This window comes from Trichoplax adhaerens, genomic scaffold (assembly GCF_000150275.1).
Source record: "Trichoplax adhaerens TRIADscaffold_1 genomic scaffold, whole genome shotgun sequence".
Classification (NCBI taxonomy): Eukaryota; Metazoa; Placozoa; class Uniplacotomia; order Trichoplacea; family Trichoplacidae; genus Trichoplax; species Trichoplax adhaerens.
The window spans coordinates 5,158,574-5,180,990 of NW_002060943.1; the positions used below are offsets into that span (position 1 = coordinate 5,158,574).

The 22,417-nt window shown below is 32.9% G+C and overlaps 3 protein-coding genes across 3 annotated transcripts; 1 reads left to right on the plus strand and 2 right to left on the minus strand.

The window, feature by feature from the left end:
- Window positions 1-5,703, plus strand: TRIADDRAFT_49643 (uncharacterized protein; the record flags this gene model as incomplete). The annotated part of the gene is made up of 21 exons (XM_002107838.1): window positions 1-234; window positions 466-543; window positions 1,050-1,163; window positions 1,683-1,850; window positions 1,965-2,099; window positions 2,240-2,349; window positions 2,445-2,586; window positions 2,723-2,781; window positions 2,972-3,055; window positions 3,178-3,298; window positions 3,401-3,583; window positions 3,654-3,743; window positions 3,906-4,025; window positions 4,163-4,237; window positions 4,337-4,479; window positions 4,552-4,669; window positions 4,825-4,890; window positions 4,978-5,177; window positions 5,286-5,385; window positions 5,488-5,594; window positions 5,625-5,703. The coding sequence occupies 21 exons, from the start codon at window positions 1-3 to the stop codon at window positions 5,701-5,703; spliced, it is 2,526 nt and encodes an 841-aa protein (XP_002107874.1).
- Window positions 5,704-7,365: 1,662 nt separating this feature from the next.
- On the minus strand, window positions 7,366-14,419 carry TRIADDRAFT_51823 (uncharacterized protein; the record flags this gene model as incomplete). The annotated part of the gene is made up of 18 exons (XM_002108627.1): window positions 7,366-7,545; window positions 7,715-7,758; window positions 7,853-7,922; window positions 8,044-8,118; window positions 8,237-8,271; window positions 8,367-8,445; window positions 8,552-8,716; window positions 8,822-8,929; window positions 9,058-9,274; window positions 9,409-10,481; window positions 10,573-10,762; window positions 10,876-10,957; window positions 11,069-11,510; window positions 11,716-11,945; window positions 12,072-12,138; window positions 12,257-12,601; window positions 12,736-12,816; window positions 14,219-14,419. 18 exons carry the CDS (start codon window positions 14,417-14,419, stop codon window positions 7,366-7,368), a joined length of 3,684 nt encoding a protein of 1,227 aa, XP_002108663.1.
- Window positions 14,420-20,071: 5,652 nt separating this feature from the next.
- TRIADDRAFT_51824 (uncharacterized protein) lies at window positions 20,072-22,197 on the minus strand (the record flags this gene model as incomplete). The annotated part of the gene is made up of 2 exons (XM_002108628.1): window positions 20,072-20,083; window positions 21,361-22,197. 2 exons carry the CDS (start codon window positions 22,195-22,197, stop codon window positions 20,072-20,074), a joined length of 849 nt encoding a protein of 282 aa, XP_002108664.1.
- Between the last annotated feature and the right edge of the window lie 220 nt (window positions 22,198-22,417).

A 22,417-nucleotide genomic window follows, 5' to 3' on the forward strand; every position in this document is an offset into this window, starting at 1 on the left:
ATGGTGGTGGTGTTAATGATCGCTGAGAAGCCATCGCTGGCTCAATCAATTGCCAAAATTCTCTCCCGTGGCACTATGAAAACGAGAAAAGGGATAGCTAAGCCATGCCAAGTTTATGAATATAGTGGTACATTTCATGGGCAGCAAGCTCGATTTTCGGTGACTTCAGTTTGCGGCCATGTTTATTCGTTGGATTTCCTGCCACAATACAATAATTGGGATGCTGTAGATCCTGTTAGTTGCGTCATTATTCATTGAGGCTATAAAAATAACCTCTGTTACAACTCTTATACTCTATAAAATTGACTTGCAATGATTGACTACAACGCTTAAAGTCACACAATTTTGTTAAATATTGCCAATCAATATCGATCTCTCTTTATGAGCTGCATACATGTCAGTTACTATAGGAACATGTTAAGTTGCTTAGGCATTGACTTTAGCCTTTTTTTATATTGGTGATAGGTTGATCTGTATGATGCTGAAGTCAAGAAGAAAGATGCTAATCCTGATCAAAATATCGTTAAATTTCTAAAACATGAGGTAAGTTAAAATAGTATGAAAGAGTGAAAGGATTATCATATTACTCATCAAGTTACTGCATAGTGAAAAGCACTATTCTGATTTACAATACAATACAGTAGTCGTGGCTGACTAAATGAAAGGTAAATTTAATAGCTAGCTTTGTCTACATCTGTTAAATAACTGTAATGATATTTACATATCTACCAGCAGCGCTCAGACTTTATACTTACGACTGCTTGATCTTCGTAAATAATGATAAAAAAACGGAATAGTTTCATTGTACAGAGCTTTTATCATGTATTCTATCATAGACTGTATGATCAATGCTGATATAATGATAGCCTTAAAGTGTTAAACGTACTAAAGTTGATCATATATCATATTGTATATTGCACAGTATGGAGTTAACAGCATCGCTTTTCGATATATAATATAATCCATCAGTACATTTGGATCAAGAAGTATTTAAATCATTTTGCACTATATAAAATGTCATTTTGGATATAATCTGATGTTACTATTAGGGGCAGGGAATCGATTACTTAGTATTGTGGCTCGATTGCGATCGCGAAGGTGAAAACATCTGTTTTGAGGTCATTGATATCGTCAAACCAGTCATGAGAAACTCTAGCAGCCAGGTAATCCACGGCTTATAAACTCGTATAATACTATTATACAGTAAATGAAATCAACATTTCTTGAAACTAAAATTTGCAACATGTCTATACAACAGGTAAAATGCAATTATTTACACCTGCGATATCTGTTTTATACAGTATACCACAATAAAATATTAAGTGATCAGTGCTAGCTACTGTAATTTAGGGTAATAACATAGTAATAATAACCTTAGGTAACCGCTAACTTTTTAATCAGTATGTAAAATTTATGTATACTGTAATTAATGAATATTAATATTTTACCAACGCTGCTATGGCCTGTATATAGTAAACTCATTTTAAGCTATTAACTTCCTCTTAGCTACTAATGTAAGCCGTTATGACAGAATGTCACTGTAAACGTTCGATTTTCATAATAAGATAAAAATTGCAGATAGCATTATAGGTTCATACTCTACTAATCCTTGTTTCACTATTAGATGGTAGCCGGTCTAATTTCGTATTTCTTCTTTCCATTCGCATGTTTATACAACATAGAATATATTTCGAGCTAAATTTTCTGCCATTACTGATAAAGACATTTTTCGAGCAATGGAGACGTTAATAACTCCTAATAAGAATGAAGCTTTGTCTGTTGATGCAAGACAAGAGTTAGATTTGAGAATTGGATGTGCATTTACTAGATTTCAAACTAAATATTTTCAGGTACTTTAATGTTACATTTTTGTCAAAGTTCCATAGGAGTCGCCTCAACTTTATAATCTTAAATGGTTTATATATAATACGCCCATTTCTAAGTCAATAATCATAAAAAAATAGGGCAAATATGGAGATCTGGATAGTTCATTAATTTCCTACGGGCCATGCCAAACTCCAACGTTGGGCTTTTGTGTAGAACGTCATGATAAAATTAATTCATTCGAACCTGAAAAATATTGGAAAATCGATGTTAAAGTAAGTATGCTTCCTCACTCTGATCTGCACTTCTTTATCAGGCGACTTTTTACTGTGATTAGCATATTATCATCTCTGTAAAAACGAAATATCTTTTAATGGTCTTATATTAAACTATGTCACTGTTTCAATCTCGATAGGTTCGGCATAATAATTCAACATTTGCTTTACAATGGAATAGAGTTCGCATTTTCGATAAAAACGTCGCCTCAATGTTTTGTGAAGATATCAAGGCAGTAACTCGAACAAAGTGAATAATAATTGCCATTGCAGATAACTTCATAGTTGACGCTTTCGTTTACATTTATACTTTCAACGCTAGTTAACCGCATTATTTATCAATAGAATTCTCAAAGTAACAACAACTCAGAAATCGAAACAGAAGCCTATTGCCCTGAATACAGTAGAAATGCTTCGGAAAGCTTCATCTGGATTGAATATCGGACCACACCATACTATGGCTTTGGCTGAAAGATTGTATATTCAGGTACAGAGCTAAAACTATTAAAAATTGATGTTATTATAAAATGCTGAAAAATTTGTACGGTACTTCTTATAAATTGACGTTAAAATATTAAATTTATATTACAATAAGTTAAATAAATTATTTGTGTATTGATTAGGGATATATTAGTTACCCTCGTACTGAGACAACAACCTACCCTCAAAATTTCGATTTCAGGTGAATAAAGCACTAGATAAAATAAGCAGATATAGTTTATTTTAATGATAAAATATATACTTGTATCTTGATACTGTCTGTCCTGGGACAGTGATTTCTGCTGTAGTATGAACGTGTATGATTTGCTACTGTGACTGTAGAGTTTTCAAACTTCAAGAGAACACTTATTCTATTGTCTTGAATATCGCAGAGACCTATTAGGCAAACTCTCATCGCATGAAGATTTGGGTGATACTGTCAAATCGTTGCTAAAAGATGGATACAGCAAACCAAAGTAAAGATGGAAACTCATAGTTATTATCAGCTAAACATTATTATCGCACTATATTATTTCCGATAGGATGGAAGGACTATGTTGCTATTAAGCGCTAATATTATTATTGTATGAAACTTTAGGAAAGGACAGGATGCCGGTGATCATCCTCCCATCACGCCCATGAAAGTCGCTGGTCGAAATGAATTGAGTGGAGACTCTTGGCGTTTGTATGACTATATTGTTCGTCACTACCTAGGCAGTGTACGTTTCATAATTGTATTATTTGTGAACTTGTCATTATTTCTGGCTTGTATAAAGGGATATTCAAAAACTTTTTTTGGTGCCATTTTGCTGCAATATTAGGTTATGGAAGATTGTCGCTACACGCAAACAACATACATGGTAGAAATATCTAAAGAAAGCTTTACATGCAGTGGTGCAGTTGTGACCTCACCTGGATTTTTAAGTGTTATGAACTGGTTGCAGCAAGATGAGGGCCAGAATTTGCCTAACCTTGACCGTGGAGCGGTCTTAGAAATCACCGAAGTTAGTATCAAATTTTGTGTTATTTACTTTCTATGATCATCTCCCAATTTCTTGGATATCTTATCTTAAGGCTAAATTGAGTGAACATCAAACGTCTCCCCCTGATTATCTTACTGAAAGTGAATTAATAACGTTGATGGAAAAGCACGGAATTGGAACAGTTAGTTAACGTATATACAGTGTTACAGTAATAAATAGCTACAGTTGCAACATCGCACAGTAATGCTAATACATATTTTATTATTCTAAAGATATTGAATGTAGCAAAGAATCAATCAACGAAAGTATTTTGTGCCTAAAAAAGTAACCTTTACTATTGCAGGATGCGAGCATTCCAGTACATATCAATAACATCTGCGAACGAAACTATGTAAAAATTACAGGCTCTAGGCGTTTACAACCGACACAATTGGGAATTGTTCTAATTCATGGATATCACAAGGTATAGCATTAAATAATTGCTTGAAATATTCTAAATGACAATAAATTTGTGTACTAAAATAAGGCAATACAGCCTAATAATTATGTAGCTATTAAACATAAACAATTTTTAAAAACTTACCTGTTGATTTGCTAAAGATCGATTCAGATTTAGCATTACCGACAATGAGAGCAGACGTTGAAAAGCAGCTTAATTTAATTGCTGCAGGAAAGGTATAAATGACTTACACTTATGCATTATATGTAGTGTATTTTCATGTATTTTTTATATAACGTTATATTTACATTTTTGTATTAATTTTACTATTGTAGGCTGACTTCAAAGCAGTGGTTAACTACGTAGTTGATATATTTAGAAACAAATTTTGCTACTTTAAAGATTCAGTTTCTAATATGGATCACTTATTCGAAGTATGCTTTACTAAATTAGCAGAGACAGGAAAGCCATTTTGCCGGTAATGACTTCACTTTTACAATCAAATTTTATCGTATAAGCATTTTACCAAGAAATTTTTTGTTTGGAATAGTTGTGGATCCTGCAATAGATATATGAAGCTTATTGTTGCCAAACCTTCAAGGCTTTATTGTAAAACCTGTGATCAAACATACAGTTTACCGCAAAACGGTACTATTAAACTATACAAGGTAACAGTTGAAAACACTCTTATTTCTACGTTGGTGTCCTATGCTAGCATCATAAATCTTTTTCGAAGAAGAATTACACTCTTAGATTATATTCTTATGCAATACAAAAATGTTGGACGCAACGTATAGTTATAGATCTACTTAATTTACTCTAGGAACTTAAATGTCCAATCGATGATTTTGAACTCGTCCTTTTTTCTGCAAACACAGGAACTGCGAAGGTTCGTAATTTTACTTTCAAGTCTTATAATATCGCCGTTGCATTACTATAATTCAAATCTATCGTTTTCCTTTTATGGACCCTTTAGGCAGTTCCTTTATGTCCTGCCTGCTACACAAAATCTCCATATCCGGACGTAGCAAAGAACCTAATGTGTAACCAATGTCTACATCCAACCTGTCCTCACTCAATGATGCAAAATAGGATTCTTGACTGTCAAATTTGCGATCAGGGATCCATTGTACTCGATGCACCATCAGCACCTAAATGGAGAATGACTTGCAATAAGTATAATTATCGGATAAGTATAAACAGTTTATAAAGTTTCTGCATGGTATAGGTAAATGCTGTCGAAATTATTGACAATATTTGCTTTTTAATCACTGTCTACATTAGATGCAAATTCTTTGTCCCATTATTACAAAATGCTTCGAAAGTATCTGTTAAAGAGGAAACATGCCATTGTCCAACCAATATAATCACAATTGAATTCAAAGTGAGTAGTGCATTTTAATGTTGTACACGTTAGATTATGATAGATGATCAATAATGTATAAGCATATAAAAGGATACACATTTTTGTTGATAATTAATTAAGGATGAGTCACCATTTCCTAATGGTAAAAAATCTCACTCTGGATGTTTAAATTGTGACGAGATCTTCGTTAAATTAATTAAACTGGAAAGCGTAATTGAAGAGCAGCTGTCTAAAGGACCAAGGTCATCGATGCCTAGTCGCGGTGGACATCGTGGACATAGACAGGGGCGAGGAGGAAAACGAGGACGAGGACGAGGCCGAGGGAAAAAAAGATAACATATTACTTTGCTAGATATTGTGATGGTCAAATTTTTCTCCATTTATCTTCAATGTGCAACCTACGCGTGTTGGTTCTGTCAGTAGTAAAATGTATAATGAAGTACTGAAGCGAAATGTATGCTTAAAATACGTGTATAATTTTATATGATATAAAATTGTTCAATTACTTAAGTAAACTTATACTACATAACTGTAAGACGATAGGCAAGTTCACTCCAACTCAAAGTAAATGGGCAAATAAATTACAGAATATTTATAGTATTTCCTATGTAGCTATCGAAATAAAAAACCATTTCAGTTGATTATTTGGTTAATACTGTGATATACTTAAATGAAATCGTCTTAATAAAGATATTGTCTTTACTAACAGTAGATCTACGTGTACATTGTTTAGCGCTAGATTTCGATGTCTATAAAAATGGTAGTGCCTAAAATCGTTGTAACCTTTCCGATCCATATCGGCTTTTCATGGTATCAAGGATTAGACGCTGATAGGATGTTACGAAAATTATAAATACTAGTGCAAACTCCCGTCGCTTTGCTGACGGTTTACGATAATGTGCTCATTTAACAGATAGTATTACCATTTGATAGACCTGTCAGATAATTCACAATTATATAAATCACTTGTTTCCTACGTATTGTCACAACTGGTATTTTCTTCCTGAGAGATTCCCGGGATAGAACGTACACATACGAATGTATGTATTGTATGCTGCATATTCGAACTGTAACTTTACTAGATATCAGACTGTGAGTATGACAAAATCAAATTAACTGATTGCGCAAGCTATCTACACTTTAAACCTTCTAATGAATAGACCAGGCTCATACTCAGCTTTCGATACACATTGAAACGTTGAACTTGTTCTATTGGTGGTTTTGCCCAATTGAATTTCAATTACTTTATTATCATTTGCAGTTGTGAAAGAATTGTTAACAAATATTTTTCTTTCATTAATAAATTTGAGATATCATACAGCAAATTTGAATCTACCCGAAGTTAACAAAAATGGTATCGCGACCTTTCAAATTTAACTGTACCAGAAAAATTTGGGTAACAATTGAAAATGTTTTGTTTAAAATAAATATAATGTGCATAGAGCTTCAATGCAAGCATCGCGTTAAGAGTACTGCACCTTTTCATACTTGTATGCAATACTCGTGAATTTTTAACATTCATCATTAACGAATCATTAACTCAAAAACTTAAGTAGAATTGATTTCCACAATAATAATAACTGATAACAGTTATCAGGAACATACAATAAGTATTTATGTCGGTGATTGATTGTTGCAAACTATTTTCATAAAGTTACTAAACTACTGTATTCGTATCAAATAGTAATAAGAATTTAAAAATTACATAAATAGCTTTTGACCCATAAATAGATGCCCTATTAAGTTATATAATATTATAATATAAATAAGTGTTGAAATTTGCAAAGTGTAAATATAGACAATAACCTACGAATGAGTTTATTGCATAGAATTATTTTTAAGCAAAATGTTTTTGAAGTCCCAAATAAGTGTTAAATTGAATAATTTATCGGCCACGCGCAGTAAAAAAATAGGAACCGGTATAAACCAGTGATCATCTTCAAATAGTATATAAAGTTTTGATTGGATCGTCTAAGAATTTTTAAAATTTTAATTTCTTTACACCTTCCCTGTCATCAAGTTTAAATTTGAGCCAATAGAAGTATGAGGGCTACCGACTCGTGGACTTCCCAGGGGTGATGGTTGTAAACTACTACTCTCACTTAAGACCGGAGTGTTATTCGTACTGGCGGCAATAAAGGAAAACATTGATAATACTGTATAGCAAATTTTCTTGCACTATAGTAAGAAAGGAAAAAAGGTTTATCGTCAGTAACTGAAATGGGTAAAGACATCGAGCCTGCGACATTTCATCATGATTTAGATATAGTATTATGATTCTTGATTTTAAGGATTTAGATATTATCCAAATTTTATGCTATACTATAATTGCTATAATATAACATACCACAGGTGATCCAAATCTATGGCGAACCAACTCAGATTCATTAACTGTAGAGTTGAAGGAAATACTTTGTATTATTATTTCAAAAGTAGCACCTCTTTCCTCTCATTTAATAGCATGCTTGAAATTAGAATAACTAACCGTATTCGTCAAAATAGAAGACGTCGCCTTGAGTGCCACAATTTTTTACAAATCTTAAATCGATGTGTTTCTAAAGAGGTCAATTATAAACCCAATACCAATATTAAAAGAGAAGGTAATGGCCAATTTTAGATGTGCTAGCAAAAAGTAATAAATGTTACTATCAACTATGCCACTTTAACGCGTCTTACCATTTTACTTTCTAAGGTAATATCAATACCATCCATAGTAATTTCGAGGTGTCCAGTCTGATTCGTGTCTAAATCCTTTCATAACACCATTATTTAAAACTATTAGTCATTTTATTTACAAAAATGGAAAGTATTACTGATAGTTAATGGCCAATGTAAAAGTTTTAAATGAACTAAAGAATCTGGATCTAACCGATATCTCATATAGTCCTTCGCCTTCTTGTCCCCCTAGTGAAAATTGACGAATAATATAAAAATTGGTAACGCATTTATAGCTTGACATTAGAAAGTCAAAATGGGCAATATAGTATAATAGATGTCACCTTCAATATTACTTGTAAAGCTTTGTCGAAGAGCTGCTCTTTGCATACTTTCCGTAATGCTCTTATAAAGTTTTCGGCACTATAAGACATTTTGAAGAAATGTAATTGTAAATATGGTAATAAAAAATTCTACATTAAATTAGTGAATTAGGAGAAGGTAGCAGCAGTATTAATATATTACTTACCTTTTTAGAATAAAACTTATGTAGTGCTGTATCTTTCCCTTCTTTACACCAAATACAGAGGACTTTCACCTTTGGCGAAAAAGAAATATGAACAATTTTTTCGTACCACCATCGTTGAATAATCACTCCAACTCCACTCCTTAACATGATACCATCGTCACATATCTAGATAATGATTAGAATGCAATAATGACTTGAATACTTTGTATCAATGCAAAATCCATATTTGTTGATTAGTTTATTTTATTAACTTTGTAGCATATGACAAACCTCCATAAAATAAAAATCGTCCAGCTTATCTGTACCAGCTCTAACTACGTATGTCGATTTTCGATAAGTTCTACTTGGCCAAGCTTTGAGATCAATATCGTTTCCTTTCTGCGTGTATTAAATATTCATAGGATTAAATACTATGACAATAAAAGTGACAGGAAATACAAAAGTTTTGCAAGATTTTAATGAATATAAATACGTTCATTTGAACGTTTTAAAGGATCGCAACTCACCAAGCTATCCATGACGTCTAGAACATCATTTACATACTGACTATGAGTAATGCCAACGTGTGATTTACCAAGTAGACGACGAATTTTACTTTTAATCGATTGTTTATTAACACCAAGAGCAACCATAAAAGCGACCATATTGTATAACATGACAGTTAGTACATAGTCTTCTTCCTCTTCTAAACGTCTCCTCTCCGGTTGACTTAATGAGAAATATCTAAACGAATAAATAAAAAATTAACTTGCAAAATAACTCCATAACAGATACTGCATTATATAATTAACTAGTATAGGTATAGGACGATATTTTTTATTTGCATACAAGGTGCAATAAAATAATAAAGTAATTACCGGTCAATTAACTCTGATGATCGTTCATTCATTCCTATAGTATCACGTTCTGCCGTTACAGCATCTAAATAGGCAGATTCCCAAAATTCCATACGATCCCATAAAAGTGATCGATCTTTGGCTGTAAAGCCTTCAAATAAGTAACGGCGACCAACATCAGTTTTAGGTTGTAATTGAATTAGTTTGCCTCTATATCGGTAGCCATTACTAATACGAGATTTCGGACCAGATTTCCTTAGTGCATTACTCATCTCTTTCGAGATTTCTCTAAAGCCTTCTCTATCGCTGCTATCGGAATCAATAGAATTCTTATTTTTGAGAAATGAAGCATGATTGATTTTAAGTCGATGACGAGTGTAACGAGACCATAACGCAGTTGGCGAAGCTGGAATATCGTAAATTTCCAAACTTGGAGTACTTCCGAGTGAATCACAACTTTCAGTACTATCTTGTAGAGTTAATTTTCCCTTCGCTACTAATAATCGGTCATTAACATTTTCAGCAGAAGATTGCCTACTATTAACATTAAGTCTATCCATTGAAGTACTGATGTTCTTTTCACTCATGCTATTAGTTCGGCTATTAACTTCACCAGGCACTTTACTACTTGTTGCATTCTTGCTATCTTTACTTTTGGGATCGTTCACGGTATCAATGACAACATATTCATTGGAGCTAGATTCGTTATCGCTACTTAAACTATTTGGTATATTTTGCTTGATTGATTTTCGCTCTACCTCCATGATAGTTTGAGTTATATTACCATGGCTACTGATACCGCAATCGCGTTTACTATCACTAGTTTCTGAAGTTATGGACTGATTTTTACTATCAAAACTGCTATCTGTTGTATTGTCTGTACTACTCTTCCTACTAGTATCAGCACTGGCTTCTTTCAACAACTGTTTAGTATAATTAACTTGTTTACCACAGTAATATGTATAAATGACCTCAATAAAGAGAAAAACTGATGCCATGCCATCACTTGTATATTTATTCATAGCATCTTCGTAACCCGTTAAGATCGCTTTCATTAGTTCAAGCATTGCATTAAAGACCTTGCGTGTTATACACTATAGTAAAAAAATATAGAAAGTATCGATTAGTTCTTTCGATAATAGTTGATAGGACAAATTTCAACGATAAGAAATGATCAAGTCTTACCGTATCTTCAATGTAAGGACCATCGATTTTATCAGATGTATTGTTATGGTAAATTAATTGGTTAAGGATTACACATCTGTTCGCTTCGGATACCATCAATTTCTTCAAACGTCGCATGTCTACCCAACCTAGAGTAGTTCCTCCCATTACCTTACGGGCAGCATCTCTTAAGAAATGCTGATTTTCAACACTATTTTTATTCAAAATCAATACAAATGAATAAATATTAAAGAAAACATTAGTCGCCAGTGATACAAGCTAACCTCAAATAGAATCGAAACAAAGTATCTGCATTTAGCATACCTAGCAATAATAGCGGCTTTACGATCATTGGATATTGTAGGAGAATTAAGAGGTGTCAATTTCGAACCAGACAGCCGTCGACCTATACAAAAGAATATTAGTAATAAAAAAATGTTAAATTACGGATTTTTTGTGATTAAAGCTTTTAGCATTCATGTTGATTATTTTAAGATATACCATAGCGAATACTAACTGAGGAATGGCGATGTTAACTTCGAGCTAGTATCAGAACTTGAAGCTTTTTTGATCGATTTACTTTTCCTAAAAAGTCTAGCAATATCTGCAGAAACCGTACTACCGGTATCACTGCATATACTACCGGTTGGTGAGCTAGGCGTCTGATAGTTTTGTAATGTAGTGTCATGAAGAGATCGTTCGGACATCGATTCTGAACCCCCACGATAATTATCACTATTAGCCCTAGACTTATTAAAAACTGCCGTATGCTTCTTAACGTTGACATGTATACTACTTTTATCCTCTGATCCATCGACTTCTTCTTCGGACTGAAAGTCGCTCGATTTTTGCGCGTTTGCTAGGTGAGGAATTTTTAAGTCGCTTGTTTTTGTAGCACCTTGTATACTAGACTGTTCATTACTCCTTTTTTCATCTCCAGCTTCTGAAATACTATCGTTCTAGTTGATGAAAGCATACCATTCTTATTATAATTGCATGCACACAACATAAATAAAATGATAAAAAAAATGTATTTATAACCAGTTAAAAGCCAGAGCATGCATTATTTCTTATCGTTGCATCTGTATCAATTCTTATTATAACTAAGGGTATTTTTAGGATAATCGTTGAGAGTGTTTAATTAATCAATTAATCCATTTCTACCTCATTCCGATTGTATTCATTACTGCTCGTATTTGAAGTTCTATCTTCATCAGAATCAGACCCAACTAGCGATGAATTAGGGGTTTTTTGATCACCATGCTTAGCATTTCCAGGGATATTCATTGGTAATGAAAGCGAAGCCATAGGATCATAAATTTGATACTGTATAGGCGTCAATTGGGTTGAGAACCATCTCAATTTATCTCCAATTATTTGTGGATCAATAACACCTATAGACAAGAAATACGATTGAATAAATATGAGATGTAGCACCTATATGACGGAAATCATCTATTACAATTCAAAAATTCTTTTAAGATAATTAACGATTACTAATAAAGATTTATCATTATTACCATTCATAATTTTTAAATATGAAGTCGTTGAAGGTGACAATTGCCATTCACCAAAAAATTCTAACGACTGTAAAAGTTATAGCATAGAATTTAGTAAGAAAAGATTTTAGAAGAAATTTTTCTACATTGCAATCCATAATAAGCATAAGATATTGATATATGAAATGATTCAAATTGTAAATCACCTGGCAATCTACAAGAGCAGTTGCGAAGGATGACTTGTTAGGCAAGTAGTTTAAAAAGTAGGAAGCTTGTAATGCAACAACAGGTGATGGATATAATCGTAAAGTACGGCAAAATTGGGCATGATTTCCTAAGACGTTGTCACATGTTAAAAATTTGACCACAGAGCAACGTATTGCAACATCGACAGAGTCAACATCATTGCCAAATACAATTTGAGGCACAGTATGGGCTAAATTGCTTTGCAAATTACTATGCATTGCATTTAAACGATTAAGCACTTCATCACTGTTGATACTATCAAGGTCATGGATAGGCATAAGATCGGTACTTAATGATACCATAGCCTGATGGTTTATAAGAGTGTAGAAGAAAAAAGCAAATTATTAGCTATTCATTTCATAACTTTGAACAACTGATACTATTATTATATTATAAATAAGTGTAGATATTTATTATCGTATTCTTCAGATTGACAAACCTGTTGTAAATGAGCCCGAAATATTTTGCCATCGGTTTCAGGTAAATCAGGTAATTGATTATTAAAATCTGGAGGAATTAGCTGCCATGAAATAACAATTCGTTGAAATAGAGTTAATATGCTACCGGCACAAAAATACATTTTTGTCTCCCGCTACATCTCTGGTCATATCAATACAGTGATTCTATCAAAGTTATTCCATTTAAAAGCGAATTCTTCTATATTAAAATTTTCGACTTTATGAATGAGAATTGATTGGAAATAGGGTTTAAATGTTACAGCGTAAAGTACTTCACTACCTCTTTAACTTATTAAAGTTATTCCATTTATAAGCGAATTCTTCTGTATTAAAATTGTCGACTTTATGAGTCAGAATTGATTGGAAATAGGGTTCAAATGTTACGGCGTAAAATACTTGACTACCTCTTTAACTCTCTATACAGCATTATAAAAATGTAGCAAGTCTAGGTTTTTCAATTTATATGCGTAGCAGGGACTCTTTTATATATAAGTATCTTTGATAGTACAATGATGTACAATGTAAAAAGTGAGCTAGTTAGTTTCTTTAATAGCCTAATAATCGATTAAAATGATACAGGTACTCTTTGCAGTCTTATAGGCATCGAGCGAGAGAGAAAGTAAGCTATAATATATTAATCATTAGTAGCCTAGCCAACTTTATGGCTATACTATATATAGTAAAATGATACATAACTGTGTCATAGCTGGCTTTTTCAATAAATAGCCTAAGAACTCATTAAAATACTACTGGTTTACTTTTCAATCCTATACATGTAGAAGTAGCTCTATTAGAGATTTTCTTTTATTGAGTAGTTCATAGTTCTATAAGTATGTAATAAGTCTAACTAACTTTATAGTCGTGCAATGAATGTAAAATAACTATTTCTTCTCTCAAATAGTATAGTAAAAGGTTAAAATTGTCTCTCATACAGATTCGATCTGTATATAACCAAATAGTCATTACCCTTCATTTTAAACTAATTCGATATCAATATTTTTCAGGGCCTTTCTCATTGAATCAATGTTGGAATTAAAGAGACATTGTAACATGAAATAACTATCATAGCCTCAGGACAAGCATTGCCATCTATCCATCATAGCTACAATGAGATATTCTTTAACTACTATACACTGCATAGTCCAGCATTGCTTCATGGCTAAATTATTTTATACCTTTGTTAGTGTAATATGAAATAACTATCATAACCACTGGATAACCATTGTCATCCTTTCATGATAGCTACAATGAGATTTTCTTCAACTACAATCGAGCATTCTGCTAGGCTAAAATTTTTGATATACCTTGCTATATTTATAGTTACAGTGAGATTTTTCTTCAATTATTACCGAGCACTGATGCTAGACTCAACTATTTTTTATACCTTGATAGTATACATTTATAGTTACAGTGAGATTTTCCTCAATTATAGCATTGATACTAGGCTAAATTATGTTTTTATACCTTGCTAGCATCTAAATCGACCAACCATACATCAGCTGGAATTCGAACATGATTCTTAAAAGCAAAGAAACTGGAAGTTATGCCAATAATATAAGGTGTAGGTGCCAGTAATAGCGTTTCCGAGCCATTCATACAAGCAGGGAGCAATGGAATAATTGGAAACATGTATTCCAACGGATACATTAACTCTGAAAGTGCCATGATACTCATAGACAGTGCATTGTAATCTCTTGATTGAAAAATTAACTACATCAAGAAGAATAAATTAAAAATGAGAGATTAGTAATAGAATATCTTTTATTTCCTAAATCGCTGACACAAGTATCGTCTATTGCATCCAAAATCTATTTCGAGAAAACAGATTCATTGAGTATAATTCTATTGACGACAGGCAGTATTAATCAAAATATAGAAATAAAATAGCATTCGTTATGGTATCCTATTCATTTTACTGTCTTTTTCATGATTACGGATGATAAGTAGTATCTTTTTCCTCGAGTTTTAAGTTCAATTGTATTCTTAAAGTGCTATATTAATAAAATGAATTCGACTGAGTGGTGTTTAAGGCGATCTTTAATTCCCTTTAATTTGATAGAGTAGGGACTTTCTATACCGCATCTATTCCAAAATATTTGGTAAGATACGAGTTTAACAGCCCTTTTTATTCAGATAAACTGATTCTAGTATGTATTCTTCAATATGGGATTCAGAAAATTTCCCTCATGATCAAAAGGTGCGAATAGTAATTATTCGATGGAAAGCTTAATTACATTAACGCTCTGTCATAGATTCCTGTACTTGTTTTACTCTTTCATTACAATCATAAAACTTCAAAAAGAATAATTCTGTAAACGAATCTAATATTAGAAGTACAGTCTTTCGAATCTGTTTACCATTAGTTTAAAAAGATCAAATAGACATAATATGCTGTCCATTTCTGCATGGATTACAATCCATGACAGTACTGATGAAGTATCATTCGTAAAATACTACAGTAATGTCGAATATAGTTTGAATACGATTCAACTAAGTCAGCGAGCATTTTCTGTAAAGGAAGCGGAAAATATACCAAGGTTTTTAATTAATTCAGTGAGTATTTCTGTTAAGGAAGTGAAGAATATAAGGAGATTTTAAGTGATTCTTAAAGAAATAGTACTGTAGACTAAATGATAAACCAATTTGAATAGACGTCCAACTTTCTTTGAAGAAAAGTGAAAAAAAAAACATGTTGAATTTTATGCTCATAGGCAAAGTAATATGAACTTTTTGATGGACCAGTTGGAATATTCGTTCAACTTTCTTTGAAAGAAAAGAACAAATATGACGTTAAATTTTATACTCAAGAGAAAAGTAGCCTATGTTTAAATTGTTTTGGTAACTCTTTCTTTGAAGAAAGTGCAAACTACGCGTAGGGAGTCTATGGAAATTTTGAAAGAAATATTAGTATAAAGTAAATTATAAATCCATTTAAAGCATCTTTCAATTCATTGAGTAACTATCTCTTTGAAGAGAATTCAATCTTTTTCTCAAGATAATTTGTCCCAAATTTATATATCATTTTCACTCATTTTCCTTCTTAACGTTGAAGCCACATCATTATGGAAGTGATGTGAATACCACAAAAACGACAAGTAATGATCTGGAAAACTTTACAGAAATTGAAAATAGAAAATTACTCAGATGTAACCGACTTGAGGAGATTCAGCATCAAATACGAGAGCAGACTTTATTGAAAAAGAGTGTGTCATTAATGTCTACTTATTAAGATCTGGGCTAAGCTGAGATAGCTTTATGTGCGCCTGGCACTCGTTGAGCAATAAAGTTCTTTCCTATATGCAGTATTTTTCCTTGACGAAAAACTGATTCATTGATTGCTAATTTTACATTTCTCATCATCGTTTTTTTTCTTGTAGTAGAAAATTCTATGGCACAAGACAGTGCAAAATGATATTACAACTAGCCATCGATGTAAGAACATTACTATCTATCTACCGTAAGGTAATTAACCAGTTGTTAAATTGCGGAAAGGAATTGTTATCAAGGCAAGATGCTATTGCTTCTAGTCGAACTCAATTAATGTACATGTTTAATAATATATATATTATAATAGGTATCCAATTTCTTGTTAAGCAAGGTATTGTTGGATTCTTTATGAAGTTCTCCTTTTCCCCGTAAAGCATCCATTTCAATTGGTTTTATTGTTCGAATACCTATTCTCTCGTGTTGAGACCCGTTGTCGTTGGTAGAGGATTAGAAAAAAGTTATTTTGCATATTGGCAATAGCAAGAGGATAAATTTTATTCCTTGCTGATTATGATGATGGACTATAACCCTATACTACTGTACTTTCTAATCGTCGTTGTATCGTCAAGTAGAACTAGAGTATCATTTCAATGATCATCCACTTTAGCTAGAGGGTATAAAAAAATAGTAAGTGAACAAGAATAACTCTAGAAAAGAAATAAAACGATGATGAATGGTAGAGGATAGTGGGCTTGAAATAGACTTGAATGATGTAAAATAAAAAATTTAGACAACATTAAGGAAATACTATCGAATCTTTTAGGAATTGAAATCTTAAACTAAATGCGTAAACTATACGCGTATATTCATCATGGAGCGTCCATTGTGAACGAGACAAGAATGGCCTCTACGACCATCATAGAGGGGACTTGCAAGACAACATGAAATAACTCAATTGATCTTGCGGTAGCCATCAATCAGTGATTTAATTACTGTATACTAGCAAAAAAAAATGATTATGCTAAAGAATAGATCATTCAGTACTCCTCAAAATCATAAACTCAACGCTAATAACGTCATGCTAATTTTCAGTATGTTGGAAAAGCCCGTCGTTAGTAACGAATTATCATCATTACTATTAATTAATGATATTATTGATCAGACTGTAGATTGGGACCAGACACATAGACATAAAAAAGAAATTGATTAACAATTAAAAAATTGAACTCTTGATGATTAATTCCGAGCAATCTAACGCATAGACGGATGATAGTAGGATTAACAATTGTTCTCACTGAGTCAATTGGCCAATAGCTAGCAATAATAATCTATTTTAAAAACTAGAGGACTAATTGATGATCGTCAACACTAATTTATCATTGAAAGATGGCGACAGCAGAGTATCGTAAGTACTTGAATATCAATTCAAGGAATCCTTGAAATGATCTATAAATTGAATGAGTCCATAAGCATTTTTATGCATAAATGTATGCCGGAATGAATTAACGATGGATTGATGGATACAGTACAGTTGGTCAGTGGATGCATAATATTTGTATTTTTTCCAATATTGGCTGCCTCATCGATTGATAATCCAATCTTTTTAACTGACAGCATCTCGGCCTAGTCTAGTGTAAATACTTAGCATAATGTCTACATGAAGCAGTTATCATTAAAATAAAAAAATTGGTTCCATTGCACACACACACCAAGAAAATACGACTACGATATGAAAGACAGGGAAGAAGAAAAATCAAGGTGGAAAAAAAAACAGCCTAGGCAGGATTATCATGATTCAGCTGTCGCCTAATCGATGACAACCTCCATAGTCGAAAATACGACTACGATATGAAAGACAGGAAGAAAAAAAATCAAGGTGGTAAAAAACAACTGGGATGAGAGAATCAATACTACTCATGGACAGGATTATCATGATTCAGCTGTCGCCTAATCGATCACAAACTCCATAGTCATGCTATTATAATTATCATCATTCTGTCAGTAAAATATTCTTGATCGTTTCAATGATGGCCCTATAGTGATTTTTCAAGACCCCGCTAGCTTAAGATAGTTGAACCATGTTGATATTGAAGTGTTTAAATAATGGATAGTATTGTTATATTGACATCCATGATACAGAAATAGAGCAGAAATTATTTAGTAAACTAGTGACAGATGCTATTAGCAAACTGGAAAACATTTGTACAGGTGGTGGATTTAGTCAATAAAAAAAATGCAAAATAGGCTACGAGTTCGTATAGCGTTCAGAAAAAGAAGGTGAAAAGTAAGTCATCATTTCATATCAAATTGTTTGAGGACTCGTTGGAAGTATTGATTTTAAAGCTTCTAAAGGGTTCAATACTATTGAAAAGAACAAAACTGATGTATGCTATACTGTGTCGAAGCTGGCTATACACGGATATTTTTATTTAATTTGATATCAATTGTTAGAACGTAGGACGGCTGGGATGAAATAGGATATCTACCAGCATTATGAGAAAGTTGAAAAAATCTCTCTACAGATTGTGGTATTGACAGAATCGCTTACTATTTAAATAATCATGACATATATGTTGCATCGACTGAAATGAACAAGACCAAGGATTACTAGAAAAAATGATTCTTCCTTTCTGTAGTAGTCCTTGACAAGACGTTTAGTAAAATATACTAAAGCTGAAGATTGTTTACTATCGTTTTTATTTTTTGAATTTAAGCCGTCTAGAAAAGATGGAAGATAGGATATCTATTTCCTATGAATAGATTATATCCTTTTTTTTCAGCTTTCTTGAATTCAATACTATTGCATCGGATGGTACTGCACGTATCTGTTATTCCCAAGAGAGTTTTTTCGTCATCCATTTTATACAACGTCGATTAATTATTTCCGCTTGATATTATCGACATGTTATTTTTTTCCGAGATTATACAATAACATTTTAATAGGAGTGCGTTATGGCTGCTATTTCTAGTATCATTTTTGTCTGCATTATCTAGTCCTTACTGTGACTTTAATATTCAAGTTTTGCATGATGACGATGAATTCAATATCTACCCTGACAGTGACTAACAATAAAATACCATGACGATATCGTTCAACAAGCTAATTCTTGATGTCAACAAGAAGCGTATTGTTTTGTACACTAGTCATGTCGGAATTTTATTCAAATCTTACTTATATAAGTTAACATTACTGTAAAAGTTGTTCATTTTTAATTATTTGAGTAACCATCACAGTATTTCATTGATACCATTTTGTATCATCAAGTAAAAATCTCATTCGATAGGACCGTCAACAGCAATATTGAAATGGATTTCAAATTCACTCCTTACACAATTGCATCATCCTACTCTAGCTAGGTGTTACTAATATTGTCAAATTAAATAACTTAAAATGTAGTTCCGCATTACTGTACCTGGTTAACATTACTGTAATATCATTCTTGTTCTGATGACAATTAGCCAATCTAAACGAGAGCTTGTAGTGCTATACAAGTGTACACTGTACATAAGTATCTTATCGAGTAGAGCTCATCGTATCATCTTCTCCCCCAAAAGATTAGACGTACAATCTACACTAAAAGAAGGTGATCCAACAAGCTTTCATATTTAAGCTACAGTATATTTTCACTAAAAGCAAATAGGGATAAAAAATAAAAAACATCAATGTTGACTAATAAACAGGAAATGCAAGTCATTAAATACTAGATGCCCGATCAAATCGTTGATATATTATGTAATATCAGACTATTAGTTTAGATTAGATTTAAAGTTGAGTGAATTTTTAGAAAAGCTGTCGGTACTAGGACGGTTTCATCAAGGAATTCTGATAAATCAACTACTAGGCTTGGAAGAGAATCTTATTCTAACCGTACCTCTTCTTTCAGTTTTTTTTTATTTTCTTCCTATTGAATTCATACTACCAGAATTGATGCTATTAAAAACTCTCTAAGAAAACATAATGCATTTCATCATTATTATTTTTTTTTGGGGGGGGGGGGAAATGCGTAGACCAAGTAAGCCACGATAACAACTACAAGTGGCGTCTTTTCGCCATCGAAAATGGATCAGAGGTCAACAACCTCATAAAGTAATGGCATTTTGCAAAATATATCAACGATTGTACTATTAGGTTGATTAATAATAATAATCATTATTAATTATTAAGGATGAGAAGAATATAGATTGTCCTTGTACAAAAAATCGATCTATCGCTTTCGTTAAGATATTGGATTGAGATATCCGTTTCCATCCTAGTGCGAAAGTACTACTTCTTCCCCAGATCTTATAGCATATTAAGCTACCGTTATACCGTAATATATATATATATATATAAGTTATACAACTATCGAGACAGAAGTAGCATGGATTGGAAGTCTCTTCGAGCGAAAAAACATGATTATTGACAACAATGATGGCTTATTCATTTTGATATAGGAATTGTCCTTATCCAATTGGATAGGGGATTGCAATTTTTGTACAGTAGTGTTTAGTTATCTTGTAGTAGCTCCATATTTATACTCTATCGTTAGGTACTTTCCAATTGTCAGCTACTTATACATATTCTTCAGAAAGAATTTTACTTTCCTTTACTCGATTGCGTATAAACTAAAGCATGACGAAAGTACAAGATGATGGCTTATAATGGCACAAGTGTACTGTTTGAAACATCTCCAACAACAGTATGGAATGATTATACATAATGTATGAATAAAAAAAAAATAAATAACTCTTCAAATGAACGACAAGATGGGAGATTAGTTCTAGTGAGATCTTGTCTAGCAAGAAAGGGCAGAAATTTCCGAAATGCATAAGGGTTATCATTAGAGTTCTAACCCCATTTAGCAAGATTCTACTGGAGTATTAGGAAATGAGTTGAGTAATTGTCAATATTCATCATCTGATAATAATTCTTATTTTGGATAGTCCACCATTGCAAATCAATGAGTGAAAATAAACAGCTATAATATGTCGGAAACAAGACTTTCAATGACAGTCATGATTGTGTTATGGGTGTCGAGTTGTAACATTAACTAGGTAAACAATTTCAATCGATTTTACCTAGCTAAAAGAGAGTAGATTGAATACTGCTATTCCATTTACTGTATAATGGAACCGATGAAAGTGTTAAAACAGGTGGACAGGGTGTACAATCCAATCGCTTGAATGTAGCCAATCGTATAGAATATTGGCCATCATGTCATGAGGAAAATTTTATACAGTATTCGATCTTATGGTGTGGTAAAATGAACAAAAACTTGGACATATATGATGGTTGTGACTTGAAACGCTGTAATTTTTCGATGCATTGTATCGCTATGGACCCATGATGTCGAAATGAAATTCATAAGCCTAACCTATCCAAACTAGTACATCCTAAAGTATTATCCTATTGTACTTACCTTATGTTGCAATAGCATGCAGGTAAAAACGCGTATAAAGGTTTCAACGCCTAATAACTCGACCGGCAAGTGGACTGGGAAATCCGTTAAAGTAAATCGGCTTGAATTGGGTAATGCAAGAACAATTGGTGAATGATGCTTATCCAATAGCTCAATTTCCACTCTAGTTTGTCCAGGAATGGGTGTAGGCGATTTTAAAAATCGTTCTATCCAAGCTTCAATCTCTTCAACAACTTGATCATATTGACTACCTTGATTAGGACTAGCCTGAATTAATGGAAGCCATAGTTGTGAGCTATTTCCATCTTGATGACATACAGGATGTGTATCAATGATCTCACGCAAGATATTAATACATTTACGAAAGGATGTGAAAAATGCATGATGTGAAATAATACAAAGAGAAATTAAGAAAGTTTTATTCTGGCGTTGTGGTTGACGAGGAGAAGAGCTATCGTTGTCATTGGCTTGCGATGGATGATTATCATGAGGGAGTTGCAATGGTTGATTAAATGTTTGATAGAAATTGACCGATACACCATAACGGCGCATACCAGAATCTTTTTCAGTTAAGGTAAAGATAAAAGATGTAGCCTCTTTATTGCCTAATTGTTGGTTGCCAATAGAACTGGTATACCCTTCTGGTTGGCAAAAATAGACCACATCAGGCGGTAAATAAAAATCAGGATAATCTTGTGGTGGAAAGCGTCGTAATAATTGTGGATGATGGATGGTATTGGCCGTGCCGAAAACATCATAAGTGGTTTCTTCCGTGCCGACAATCAGTAGATAATCGACCAGCCTACGGCTAAAAAATGGCTTATGTAGCTTAGACATGTTTGTAGTCAATAGACTACAGGTAGAATAAATAAGAGGATGTTGAATGAAGAAAAATGATCCACTCCAACGTTAGCAGCTAGCGTAAATAGCAGCTGCTAAGACGGACTGATCGATTTATCTTATACTGTCTATTGTCAATTAATCGCATCGTCCCGACTTTCTGTTTACGTAGTAGTCCAGTCGATTTGGACTGGACAGTAGTCTACTGTTCGCATAC